At 35.7% G+C, this 14,642-nt stretch overlaps 1 protein-coding gene across 2 annotated transcripts in view; it reads right to left on the bottom strand.

Moving 5' to 3' along the window:
• PLOD2 (procollagen-lysine,2-oxoglutarate 5-dioxygenase 2) overlaps positions 1–14,642 on the bottom strand; it is an 83,259-nt gene that overhangs the window by 31,191 nt on the left and 37,426 nt on the right. For both annotated transcript variants that reach the window (XM_049785861.1, XM_049785862.1), the window contains exons 2-4: positions 13,370–13,461; positions 11,686–11,822; positions 4,014–4,177 (exon numbers count right to left, since the gene is read on the bottom strand). In XM_049785861.1, the coding sequence (XP_049641818.1) occupies positions 4,014–4,177; positions 11,686–11,822; positions 13,370–13,461 (393 nt within the window). The remainder of the gene's footprint in view (positions 1–4,013; positions 4,178–11,685; positions 11,823–13,369; positions 13,462–14,642) is intronic.

Raw genomic sequence — 14,642 nt, 5'->3', positions numbered from 1 at the left:
TTTCAACATTTTAAAATTCCACCTGAAATAGAGTAACTCTGCTTATGAATATATATTTAAAATGAAATAATATACCCACAAAACTTGAACCCTTAAGCTATTCTCAATATGTTTTCCATGAAATTACATAAATATTTTATTTAACTCCGAACTATTTTCTACCATCTCATTGATTATCGTATTTTCCGGTGTATAAGACGACTTATGAAACAAAAAAAAAGTCAACCGAAAATCGGGGTTGTCTTATACACCGAGTATATCCCGAAAAATGTTTCAATATGCCGCTAAACAAAAATTGTCTAAATATTGCCACAAAATGAATTTTCCAACTTGATCCTGCACCAATCACTGCCAGGCTGCTCGGACTGCCTCTCTAACTCAGCCAATCCAAGCAGACTTTTTATGCATGCAAATTAGACAATGTTCTGGACTCGAATCTACACTGTCAAAAGCCTGCTCAGATGGGCCAGAGTCAGAGAGGAAGTCTATGACAGTATAACCTTTGAACCTGTGCTTGTTGTGATTGGCTCACTGTGGTACATACAGTTGCAGCACAGGAACTGTCTGATACAGTGAATATAGGCCTAAACCTATGTTTTAACAGCAAAATTAGGGGGTCATCTTATACGCCCAGTCGTCTTATACGCCCACAAATATGGTATTTTGTGTATAGAATAAATATGGTAAATATTTGATGATCATTCATGATCTCATTCTCTTTTATGAGGGGGAAGTGGACAGGTTGAAGGGTTGTGCCTCACTCAGCAATGCTCATGCACTATTCCCTGGTGGTACTTAAGGGACCAAATGTGTCTCCTGGAACTGAACCAGGGTCTTAGGTGACTATTTGCAGTATCACGTATTGGACTTGGATCAGTCAAGTACAAAAGTTAAAAAAAAAAAAAAAAGCATGGTCATCAGAGACGTAGTACAGCAGTTGTTGCTTTGCACTTAGTTGACCCAGGTCCAATCCTTGACACTGCAAATCGTCTTCTGAGCAGTATCAGGAGTAACTCCTGAGTACAGAGTTAAGTGCAAGTCTAAGCACTGGTGGAAGTCCCCCACAAACTCTTTAACCTGAACTTTTTGGTCCTTCTTTCCTTCTTAAAAGCACCTTTTCTTCTAATTAATCTGCTCTCAATGTCACTAATTTGTTACAATTTTTTGTGTTTTTTTATTATTAATCTTTTATTTTTAATTAGGAGAACAAAGATGCGAAGAAAGAGGACAAGGTAAAGTTACAGTGGAAGGACAATCACCAATAAACAGAATTCTCAGTAGTCCCATTGCTGATATATTAACTTTGAACTTTCAGTCAAAGAACATTAAGAAACATAAAAACAGAACCCATGTATAATTACTTTGTCCCTCAAGTTTCCAGATTGTAGTACATAATATTTCTTAGCAGCACACAAAGCAATCTAAAGCCATAAAACTTATGTAACTCCTTAAACATTGAAGGCAAAGTACTGTTTTACATTTCCATGCACATGTATATTAGTTTAAGTTAACCTCAAAAGCTTAAGTGAGTTTTTTTTTTCTTAAGGATTAGTCAAAGGAGCACAGGTCTTGCCCATCTGTCTGAAATTGGGGACATAGAAATTTTGAAATTTCTAGTCAGTTATATAATAATAAGTCACTTTCCACATCATGTTCAAAAACATTACTAAAGGAAAGATAAAAGGTCTCACAGAGTGTCCACAAGGAGATGGGTTTCAAACCACCTCATGCTTATGTTTGGTTTGAGATAGGACCTGTGTTAACACATTTTGTGTTACAGGTTGGAAGTGGAGAAAGCAGAGTCACAAATCACGGGTTCACAGAGCGTGAAGACCAGAGAGCAGCTTCTGGGAGAGGACCTGACAGAGCTTACTAATATAAGCAGAGAGAGGCTGAGACAAGATACTGGTGATCTGATAAACCCTAAGTTCTACATGTATAGCTCCTAATTATAGCCAAATAATGAACAGTGATGTTTCCATAACTAGTTCAAGTTAAATCATTCGTGTATAAATAAATTTAATACAGATAAAATTAAGTAAAAAACTGTTTTATGGTGGGGGGACATACATCATAAAAAAAAAAAAGAACAACCAGAGTTGTTGTGGATGTGGGGAGAAAGGAACTCTCATTCACTGTTGGGGACGTCAACTGTCCAGCTTTTTTGGAAAACAATATGGACATTCTTCAAAAAACTAGAAATTGGGCCGGAGAGATAGCATGGAGGCAAGGGAGTTTGCCTTGCATGCAGAAGGATGGTGGTTCAAATCCTGGCATCCGATATGGTCTCCTGAGCCTGCCAGGAGAGATTTCTGAGCATAGAGCCAGGAGCAACTCCTGAGCACTGCCGGGTGTGACCCAAAAACCAAAAAAAAAAAAAAAAATCCTTAGAAATTGAGCTTCCATATGTCCCAGCAATACCACTCCTAGGAATACACTAATACACCAAGGAGCCCAAAATCACAATGTACAAAAACTCTCTGCATTCCTAGCCAGAATCTAAAACAATCCAAGTGCCCAAGAACAGATGAGTATATAAAGAAACTGTGGTACATCTACACAATAGAATAGAATACTATGCAGCTTTTAGAAAAAAATATAGTCTTGAAATCTGCTTATACATGGATGAATATGAAGACTATTATGCTCAACAAAATGAGTCAGAAGAAAGTGATAGACATAGAACGATTACACACATTTATGTATAAATAAATGTATGTTATGGTAATAATATCCAGGGAAAATAGAGTTGAGGATCAGGAGGACTAGTTCATGGTAGAAAGCTTGCCTCAAATACAAGGGGGTGTAGTTCATGCCGATAGGGCAAATAAAAGACTACTACGATAATGATAGTTGGAAATAATTACTGTGGACAAGAACTGGGTGCCTAATGGACGTAAAATGATAGACATAATACCCCTCAATAACAATACTGCATTTAAACCACACTGTCAAAATGGGAGGAAGAGGGTAGGAAGGTAGGTAGAGAGAGAAAGAGAAAGAGAGAGAGAGAGAAAAAGAGAGAGAGTGAAAGAGAGAGGGGGTCTAACCCAGAAAGTGGAAGGGAAATGGGGATATTGGATACAGGAAATACCTGGTCACCAATATACCTTCACCAATGTACAACCGGTGAAGGGTGTTTTACATTGCATGACTTAATCATGAATAGCTCTGTACCTGAGAAAATATTCAACTTTATTATGAAAAAACTGGTAACCAAAAGGTTAGAGTGATTAATTTTTTTAAAAAAAAATCTACATTTTAAATGTAAATGAAGAATGACAGTTTTTTCAAAACAAAATAAATTACACATTATCTTACTTAGAAATTTCTTAATAAAACCATGTTCAGAACATGTAAGTCCATATTGTTTTCCTTTATATAAATATCTTTAGATAAAAGTATCTAAATTTGAGAATATAGGCTTTTCTCACTCACAAAATAAAGCCAGGATCATTTCCTAGAATTATAAGGATCACTGTGAGAATGAGATACAAAAAAATATTTTCTTGTTATGAAAAAGCACTGTAGAATTTAAACTGATTTCATTTGTTCATAGTAATAAAAATAATGTTTAGGGGCCAGCACAATACCTCAGTGGTAGGGCATTTGCCTTGCACATGGCTGATACAGGATGGATTTGGATTCGATCCCCAGCATCCCATATGGTCCCCCAAACCACAAAGGATTTCTGAGCGAATAGCCAAGAGTAACCCCTGAGCTTAATGGGGGTGGCTCAAAAACAAACAAACAAAAAAAAGAATATTGTTTAGTTAAATCTCCTGTACACGGTACCCTATGTGAGGGAATAGATTGTTTCATCAAAATTTATACTATAACTTCAATATTTTCTTCCTGTTTTTGTCAGGGGGTGCCTTCCCCACGCCCAATGGTCCCAGAGGTTACTCTCATTTCTGTACTCAGGGGTTGCTCCTGGCAGTGCTAGGGATTTAACTCCGATCTCTTACATGCTTTGCACATGTGTATTTGAACATTTTTTCTGCCTTACTCACCTCCTGAATTTAAGTAACGCTTTCCAATGTGTACCACGGGGTATTTGTCTGCTAGTCTCTTGTCTGGCCACAGAATTCCATCTGCTGAAAAGACCACTTTGTGGTTTGACTTTTGAAATTTTTTTAGAACCTCTTCTGGACCACCAGAAAATATTACATCAAAGCTGTTTAAGGAGAGAAGAGAAATATTAACAATACTCTTTAGGCATACAAACCAAAACCCAGCATACAGGGAAAGCTCAGAACTAAGAACCTAGCACAATTCTGTAAAATAACGTTTATAGATATTTGTCATGTATCTCTTTTTGTCATTATTAGTGTCTTCCTCTATATGATTCCTTTAGAATTCTAATTGTCTTTTAATAGAATTATATCTTTTATAATGAAGTGTTTTCCTCAAGACTGCCAGCTGTTACATGCAAGAAACTAAACTTTCTTACACTATGCACAAAAGTTCAAATCAAAATGGATTAAAGACCTTGATGTCAGACCTCAAACCAGGAGATACATAAACACAAACATAGGCAGGACTCTATATGACATTAAAGCTAAAGGTACCTTCAAGGATGAAACACCACTGACCAAGCAAGTATAAGAAAAATAAACAAATGGGATTATATTAAATCTAGAAGTTCTGCACACCAAGGAAATAAGGACCAGGATACAAAAACTGCCACAGAATAATAGAAATCATTCACTCCATCCCTATCTGTTAAAGGGTTAATATACATAAGATACATAAAGTACAAGTTGAGCTTAACAAGAAGAAAAAATATAAACCCATCAAAAATAGGGAAAAGAGATGAACAGACATTTCCTCAAAGAAGAAACACAGATGGCCTTTTGAAAAATATTCAACATCATTAATCAACAGGAAGATGTAAGTCAAAACAATTAAATATTATCTCACATCACAGAGACTGGCATCAAAAACAATAAGAATAATCAGTGCAGTTACAGAGACTCTAGTTCACTGCTGGTGGAAATGCAACAGTCCAGGCTTTTTGGAAAACAATATGTACAACCCTCAGAAAACTAGAAATTGAGGTCCCATGTTAACCAGTAATACAACTTCTGGAAATATACCCATATACCCTAGGGTACCAAAAACACAATGCAGAAAAGATTTTTGCAAGTATATGGTCATTTCAGCACTATTCACAACAGCCAACATGTGAAAACAACTCATGTGTCTGTTAACAGATGAGTCATAAAGAAATTGTGGTACATCTACACAATGAAATACTATGCAAATATTAGGAAAATGGATCATAAAATTTTCTTATACATAAACAGATAGAGAGAATTATGAGTGAATAAGTCAGAGGGAGAGGGAGAGACATAGAATGATTTCACTCATCATGGACATAAAAAATATTGTGGCGTCAATACCCAATGACAAGAGTTATGAGGGTATAGAGGACTGGTCCATTGTAGGGAGCTTGCCACAAAGTGTGAGAGGATGCAGCTAGGGCAGAGAAGGGACCACTATACTAATAACAGTTGGTAATAACTACTCTAGACAAGAACTGGGTGCTGAAATAGGTAAAGTGATAGACATGATACTCCTTCAGTAACCATAGTGTAAACCACAGTGTTTAAATGGAGAGAAAAAAGGAAGAGTGAGACAGAGAGAAGAAAAATGTCTGCCATAAAGGGGAGTGGAGAATGCCTATCACTTTACCTATTTCAGCACCCAGTCCAGAGCACATATACACAATGGAATATTATGCAGCTGTCAGGAGAGATGAAGTCATGAAATTTTCCTATACATGGATGGACATGGACTCTATTATGCTGAGTAAAATTAGTCAGAGGGAGAGAGAGAGAGACACACACAGAATAGTCTCACTCATCTATGGGTTTTAAAAAAAATTAAAGACATTGAAATAATTTCCTGAGATGAGGGCCCAAAAGACTGGCTGAAGATATGAAGCTTACCACAAAGAGTGGTGAGTGCAGTTAGAGAAATAACTATGCTGAGAAATAGGATAACAGTGTCAGTGAGTGAAGGATGTAGAAAGCCTGTCTCAGAATGGGGATGGGAGAGGGAAGAGATGGGGGCATTGGTGATGGGAAAGTTGCACGGGTGAAGGGAGGTGTTCTTGTTATGACTGAAAACCAACTACAATTATGTTTGTAATCATGGTGTTTAAATAAAGGAATTATTTAATTAAAAAAGTTTCACTTCTGGTGTTGTTTAGAGAACCATATGCTGTATCAAAGAGTAAACCTGGGTGGTGTGCTCAACTATCCTTATAGCTCCAAAAACTCATTTAGAGAGTGTTTTCTGTCTCTGCTACTCTATGAAGGAGAGTCAATCTACACTACTAGCTATTATCAGAAATCATAGCTTGAAAAAGTGGTGCCAAGATTTTATCACTAGTATTTTATTAGCACGCATTACACTTATATAACAAAGAGCAATCATCTAAAGTCAACAAATAAAGAGAGAAACCATCTTCATCTAATGCATATAAGAATCTGACATTGAATAGACACAGTACAGTAGTCAGAATGTTCACATTTTATTCTAGTTGTACTATGTGTGCCTGTGTTTAAGAACTGCACAAAAGTTCATTGAACTTAAACTTTCTCAAAAGTCCAGAAAGACGTTCTACTTAAAATTGCTCTGGCCACAAAAGCTCAAATAGTCAAACTAAAAAACACATTCGAGCCATAAAATTAAAATTAAAAATAAATAAATAATAAATAAATTAATAAATAAATAAAATTAAAGTAGTTCTGGGAGGAATCAGTGTCTGGGAAGGATTCCTGGTGTCCAGGCAGCAGATTGGGACACAGTGCTGGGATTGGTGTTGGGGCACTTTAAACTAGAAATAACTAAAAATCATGGCGCATCTCTCTCTCTCCTCTCTCTCTTTTTTTCTTCCCTTTGTCTCTTGTCTTTCTCCTTTCTCTCTAGATAAATACACAACTAAAGAATATTGGAGGTGAACTGTGCTTAATGTTTATGGTTCCGGAGGCAGCCATAATTGGTCCCCTTTGTGGTTCATGGAGTTCTCCATCAATGGTATGAGTGCCATCTGTGGCACGTCAGCGACACTGTTTCAAGTGTCTGCTTCCTGCACTTGTTTCTGGAGTACTCACACTGCCAATCTTTCCACCTTGACTCTTCCCTTTCTGTGATCTGTCAAATTTTGACCAGATACTTCAGATTCCATCAACTGGATCACTTTAATCTTCCCCTCCACCCCTAGCTTCCAGCCAGGAGAAACTCCTATAGCCTACTTCTACCTGACCTAGCGAGGTCTGTTGCAGCAAACTCTGGAAAACCAAGTCCACGCCAGGTCCCAGACAATGACTAAGAGACAGAGTCAGCAAATCTGCAGAAAATGCTATCTGCTCTCCATAGTGGCCAATGACTCAACTCTGCCTAGCTTGTGGTGCAGAAGAGCCCCAGGTCATTGGTAAACAAATGAGACGAACTGTCTTCCCAGAAGTCTCTTCACCCAAACTGGTAGTGGGTCACATCAGTTTACCAAGCCCAGCCCTCAGGAGAGAATGTGAGGAGCAAAGTTTCATCCTACTGACTATTCTAAGGACAAACTGAATGCTGATGAAACCTGCTTGCTCCTCTGTTGCTGTATATTTATGTTCTCAAGGCTCATTTGAAAGGCATGCCCAGGACAAAAGCTTTAGTTGATCAGCATAAACAAATAAAATTGTTTCCTTTCGTTAATACCATGTCCAGTCCTACTACCAGAACCTTTTCCTCTCTGCTCTTCATGTATTGGGCTATCTAGAAATCCAGAGTGTGTGATGAGAATCTTCTATCTTATCTACTTTAATTCATTTGAATATTAAATATATTAAATATACTCCTTTGAATTAAACCTTTACTTCATTGAATAATATTCTCCTAGCTTTTTATTCTGAGGTTAGTCAACACAGAGAAATATGCACTAAGGAAATGTCTGAATTATCCCAAATCTCAGTAAGTAGCAAAAGTCAAGGGAAGCAAAGGAAGAAATACAAACTAATCTTATTGATTTGCTTCTCCCCAGCTCCACCATTTTTTTTCATTGTTACTGACACAAAATGAAGCCCAAAGTTATGACCACTCAATATTAATAACTACAATTTAAAAACAAAGTCTAATTAAAATGATCAAAGTTATTGAAAGAATAGAGAAAAGGTCTGAGAATGAGCTCAAATAAAGTGGCTATATTTTAGAAGTCAGATATATTGGGGCAAATTTTGTCTATATGGTAATCATTATCTTTCCAGAATACAAAATTCTCAGAGGATAAAATGAGTAAAAGTATGAATAATATTTAAGGAATTATGAAAAAACTTAGTGACTTTTGTTGTGTGGTCATACCCAATGACGCAAAGGGTTTACTCCTATCGGAAGAGAGAAAAAGTAATGTTCCTATATCATCATATACAGGATGAAATTGTCTACGATGTGTATTGTGTGTGTATCCATTAATGACAGTTTACACATGATAAAATGGGTAAAAGTATGAATCTATGAAGATGCCATGAAACTTAGATGTGGTTTTCTCCTAATCACTCTCAGTATCTGACACCCAACAGAGAGGGTAAGTGGGGGTGGGACAGTTGGGGAGGTGAAGGCTAACAAGGGCCAGGAACTGCCAGTTCTTGGTGTTTCCAAGAATGAGCATCTCTTCTTGTCTCTGGGTAAGTCTCTATTTCAAAATCAATGGTGGCTCAATGGTTGGTGAAATGGAAAGTTCCCTCTAGTTTTAAGATGATTATGATTATTTTGATCTTTGTGACTTTAGAACATTCTCACCTGACACATATTCATCACACCAAGTATATTCACTATACTTATTGAAGACTGAAGATCTAACTAAACCCATTTTTCAGTTCTTAGCAGTTACTATGTCAGTACAACATGCCAAATATAACTCAAAGGGAAACAATTTGAGCAGTAAATAATTTGGAAAACAGGCATATACGCACACATCACAATATACATCCTAGACAAATTCATCCTATATATGATGACACAGGAACATTTCTTTTTCTCTTTTACATTAGGAGTAAACCCTTTGCATTGTTGGGTATGACCCTACAACAAAAGTCACTAAGTTCTTTCATAGTTCCTTAAATCTCAGACTATTTTGGGTTTCTCTGGGGGATGGGAATTAGGATCACACCTGCTGCTACTCAGGGTTTACTACTAGTTGTATACTAAGGTATCACTCCTTGTGGTCTCTGAGAGCCATGTGGAATGCTGGGATCAAACCTGGGTCAGTCACATGCAAGGCAAGTGCCCTATCTGCTGGATTATCTCTCAGATCCAGTTTCATTTAAATGACAGCTAATGGTTCCACTTATCCATATATATATAATGTTATTTTAGGTAATATATTATATAATATCTATATAGTATAAATTATATAAATTTATGGAAATATATCATAATAATCATACTATTTATTATATATGATTATATTATTTATACATACACAGAAAAAAAAAGAATCTGTAGAGAAACTGAAATCACTGCTATATTGTATTTTCTTTCTTCCTAGGAATGTAAGTACAAACTGCCCATCTCAAGTAACTGAGTACTCTGTGTCTACATATTAAACTGCCATCACTGCCAAGATGAGGAATTTGTCAGATCAATTTACGATAGTTGGTTAAGTTTACATTGCTGCATTTGGAAAGTTTAGCTTCCAGAAAACATTTACTCTGCCTTCTGTATAATTATTCGATGCAGGCCTACAGGGCAATTACTCAGAATTCTGAGAGATAGAAAATGTTTGCTTTAAGCAAGATAAATAAAATCTAATAGACTACAGAATTAGCTCACATAAATTATAATACCTCTTACAATAACAACAAAATTATGACAGCTAAAATTTTCACAATTAGGAAAATGATCCAATAAAACATGAATGTAAATGATTCTAAAGAGATTATGCTAATATTCAAGTTTTTCAGGAAGACACATTTTACCCCCAAGATATGCTTATTCAGTTTTTCTGGCATAATGAGTATAAAAGGAGAATTCCCAGAGGGCAATTAATCTCTTTTTCAATTGTGTAAGCTAATGTTTAGAGCATGTTTTATATCCAAGAAGTGCATGATGAATGCAAAATAAAAAATCAGCCTGAAACATTTTATTAGAAAAACAATATTTAACTAGATGCCAAAATAAGCAAACACTGGCTGATACATATATATCAGCATCATTCTTCAATGTTTCTAATCAAAATTCCATTTTTAAACAATTTTAGTCTTTGATATTTAGAAAATCTGGATGCTTTCTCACCTTTCTTAGTCATGTTATTTCTCCAAATAGCTAAAGAAGAATTATCTGCAAAAACTGGTTCAAAGTATCCATTGAATTTATCCCTCTTACAAAGTCTATTTCCCTTCACACAATGTAAATTATTAATATCTAATATTTATTGATTCCTTGCTATTTTCACTAATGATATATAAATTAGTATACTCCCCACACATAGGCAATTCTAGTACAGGAAGTACATCACGTACAGCTTATCATGAGAAAGATCTGAAGCCAGAGAGAAACAAAGGAGTAAATCACATAAGCTAGTGGCAGATATTTAAAGAGTAAATTTTTTTTCTTTTCAATGTTTACTTGTCCTGAACAAGTATCCAAGACAGAAATACCTAAATTACAACTAAAATAACAACTTTATTTTGTATTTTTAACTCTCTTTTTTATTTAATTTTAGTTTTCTATTGTAACATTACTTATTATTATTTTATATTAATGTCTGCACTTTCAAAATTCAAACTCAAATTAATTGCACTATCTTTATTTTTTATACTGTTATAATAAAGACTTTTCTTGTGTCAGAAAAATAAACAATGAAAGCATTTATTAAACATTTATTTGATCTCCAAAGCTTTCCACAGGTATTTATTTTTCGGTTAGGAATTTGCTGGTCTATTTACAGCACCCAACAAAAAACAAGTCTACCAGGATATTTAGTGTGTGTCGAATGTGATCATACTAACAAAAGCATGTTTTATACGTGCCTTTTATATATGTTAAAGAAAATTTCTGTCTATATAATAAATATGCATAAACATTTTTGTCTTCCTTATGATGAGATTTTTTAATTAAATTCTTTTTCAAAGTAAACCTAAAAGTACACAGAGTATGAAAATTACACAATCAAAAATTATGTTCACTTTGAGGATGGTAAATTATAAAATCATAATGCAATACTTTTTAATATAAGGGAATCTACAGCTACCAAGTTATTTGTCTACATAATTATTTTGAACCTAGTTCAAAAGATCTTACTGCACTCTGTTCATTAAAAATTATCAAATCCATTGTACCTTTGGACAGTCCAGTCAAGAAGAGACTGTCAGTTTTGTAGCCTATCTTCATCATGAACACCACATAATACAAACACAAACTACAATTCAAAATAAATGTTGAAAAATGCTTGTGGTTTTTCAAAAGAAAAGTTTCAGTTTTCCATTTGTTTGAAAAGAATCCAAACTCTTGAGAAATACTGTTTTATTTGGGTTTCATTTGAGTTTGAAGCCTACCAGGTAATGCTCAGAGAATCAAATAAAGTATCAGGAATTGAATCCAGACCAAACTAAGTCACCACCAACAGACCCTCAAAAATCTTAGAAATAATGTTATCAGATTTACAAAGCCACAGATTATTTGTCTCACCATTCAGTGAACAGGACAACCAGATCTTCTTGACTGGCATATTGCTCCATGGCTTCTTTCAGTAATCTTACTTTTTGGCCCCCTCCAATACTGTTGATTCCAGAACCACCTCTCCACTCCTCTCCTTGACCAAGGACCTATGAAGGAAATCAACATGGCACTTGAGGAAAACTCAAACTAATGTGGTATCATAAAAAATAGAAGTCTTCGGGACCGGGAAGGTGGCGCTAGAGGTAAGGTGTCTGCCTTGCAAGCGCTAGCGTAGGACGGACCGCGGTTCAATCCCCCGGCGTCCCATATGGTCCCCCCAAGCCAGGGCCGATTTCTGAGCGCATAGCCAGGAGTAACCCCTGAGCGTCAAACGGGTGTGGTCCAAAAAAAACAAAAAAAAACAAACAAAAGAAGTCTTTGGCAGTGTGGAGGGTGTCACATATGAGCCACTCAATGCTTCAAGTCTCAGTACCCCAAAGTGAACACACACACAAACATGAACACACACACATACCACTACCACCAACAATAACAACTTGAAGCCACAGTAAAGTCTAATTCTATCTACATAAAATATTATGCAGCCATTAGGAAAAACAAAGTTGTTAAGCAAAATCAAAGGACTTGAGGCATATCAGGCAAATATTAACTTCTTAGGTTTTTTGGGAGGTGAATGGATGATCACATGTCCAGATGTGATCAGAACTTATTCCTGTATTTGTGCTCAGGGGTCACACCTCTCCCTGCAGGACTTGGAAGACCATATGTGGTGTTAGAGATCGTCTGGGATCAGCTATGTGCACTGCAAGAGCATTAGCTATTGTCCTTTAATCTGGCCGAAATTTACCTTCTTTATCAGATAAACCTTAAACTTGTGTAATGTTCAAAAACCTAATCAGGATTGATCATGGCAAAAAATGGCCTAGATCACAGTAAGAGAAAATGAGTAGCTTCAAATAAAGAAAGAGGATAAAAGACATTTAGGAAAAAGAACTCTTAGTACTTGATTTTTGAGTCAAGCTGGCAAAACTAGGAAAAATAGGTAGCCTTTCACCACCAGCCTTAAAGTAAGAGCATAAAAGTCAATTTAAAGTGATGTGAATTTGAACTAACACTGGGGTAATCCAAAATAGTCAGGAGCTTAGACACATAATTTTTGATTTTGGGTGAATTCCTCCATCCCACAATGCCTCTAGACTTGTCTGATAACTGGCACTCCCTACCAACCTTCCATCCAAGAGCTGACACTGTGCACAGCCCTTGGGAAGCTCCTCTGCTTTTTTGCTTCACAAGCATCTGCATGTCCAATTCCAGTGTTTCCAGAACCACATAAAGAAAATACACACAGACAGCTGGATCTTACCCCATAGTTCACAAATCAGCAGGGCTAGGGTGGGCCCAAGAACTTTATTTTAACCCTTTGTTAATTATGCTGATGGTCTGTCATGCAGATTTTGAGAACTTCACAATGAAAAGACAGCAGAACATTCAAATTTCAAAAACAGTCAAATGGAGCTGGGGTCCAAGGTTTGATCATTTATAATTTGATAACCTAGGTCATTGTCTTCACTTATAATGAGAGGATTTTTCTACCTGATATAACTCATATATTGAATCAAAAGCATGTCAGTTATGTAGACATTAACTACTACTATTGATTAAAAACATAAAAACATAAAAAAATACATCTTACCTTCACAGTGTAGTTAAAGTATTTGGCAGACTGCAGAAATCGATGGAATCCATCACTTTCTTTTGTTGCTACAGTGATGACTAATAATTTATCTGTAAAGACAAAATAAATGGCATGTTGATGTTTTTACCAAGGGTTACTTTACAGCTCATGACAAACCTTATAGTTGAGGGTATTTTCTTGTCATTCTACATAGGACTGAGCTAAGAACTGTTGGAGGAAAAAAGTATCCAATTCAAATGTGTTTTATCTTACAAAGCAACATACCACCAAGTGATGAATTATAGTAGAAGGTACAATAATATGTAAGGGAAAACATATTCTCCTCAGAGAATTACAATATCAAGACACACACTTAAAAAAAAGACACACACACTTCATCAACTGCGCAGTTTTATCTATAAAGACAAACAATCTTTGCATTATCTAATCCAGCTTCACTGCCACCTCTAATTGCTGATTTATTATATATTTTATGAGATCTGGGAGCACATTCTTTGTGTTAAGACGTGTGATTAATAAAAATATACAGTCCCAGGACTGATCCTGACATTTTAAAATAAATTAAAATAAACTTGGAGCAAATATTAGAAATGGAATCTAATTTTTTTTATTACAATCAATGATAACATCTGAAAAAAGCAAATTTAAAGTACCATCAATATTTTTTAAAGAACTAAAAACATATAAGCTAGAGTGATTGTATATGAGCAGGTATCAGCAATACAATATTTTGTTAGAACCAATTAAAACCAATTTCATATGATTCAAAAAACTGGGAGAGAGGCCAGAGTAGTGGTGCAAGTGGTAAGGCATCTGCCTTGCATGCACTAGCCTAAGATGGACTGCGGTTTGATCCCCCAGCATCCCATATGGTCCCCCAAGCCAGGAGCAATTTCTGAGCACATAGCTAGGAGTAACCCCTGAGTGTCACAGGGTGTGGCCCAAAAACCAAAAAAAAAAAAATTGGGAGAAAATATTAAAATAGAAATAAATAAAATAATTATAAAGAAAGAATAAATTGGAGAAGAAAATATATCCATGAAGAAGACTAAAAAACCCAATAATTTTAGAATTATAACAATGTTTCTCATATCACTTCTACCACTCTGAGAAATAATTATTCAAGAAAATTTCCATTAAAATCATTTTTGTCAAAGCTGTCCAATGCAAAGTTAGAATTTTTTCAGCCCTGCTGTCTGAGGATTGGAGAGATAGTATAGAGATTTGAGTGAAAGAGTTGTGAGCACTAGTGGCAAATTATATCTCCATC

The sequence above is a fragment of the Suncus etruscus genome, chromosome 13, assembly GCF_024139225.1.
Source record: "Suncus etruscus isolate mSunEtr1 chromosome 13, mSunEtr1.pri.cur, whole genome shotgun sequence".
Classification (NCBI taxonomy): domain Eukaryota; kingdom Metazoa; phylum Chordata; class Mammalia; order Eulipotyphla; family Soricidae; genus Suncus; species Suncus etruscus.
Note: the sequence above shows the minus strand (reverse complement) of the source record. Positions and strands in the feature narration are given on the sequence as shown.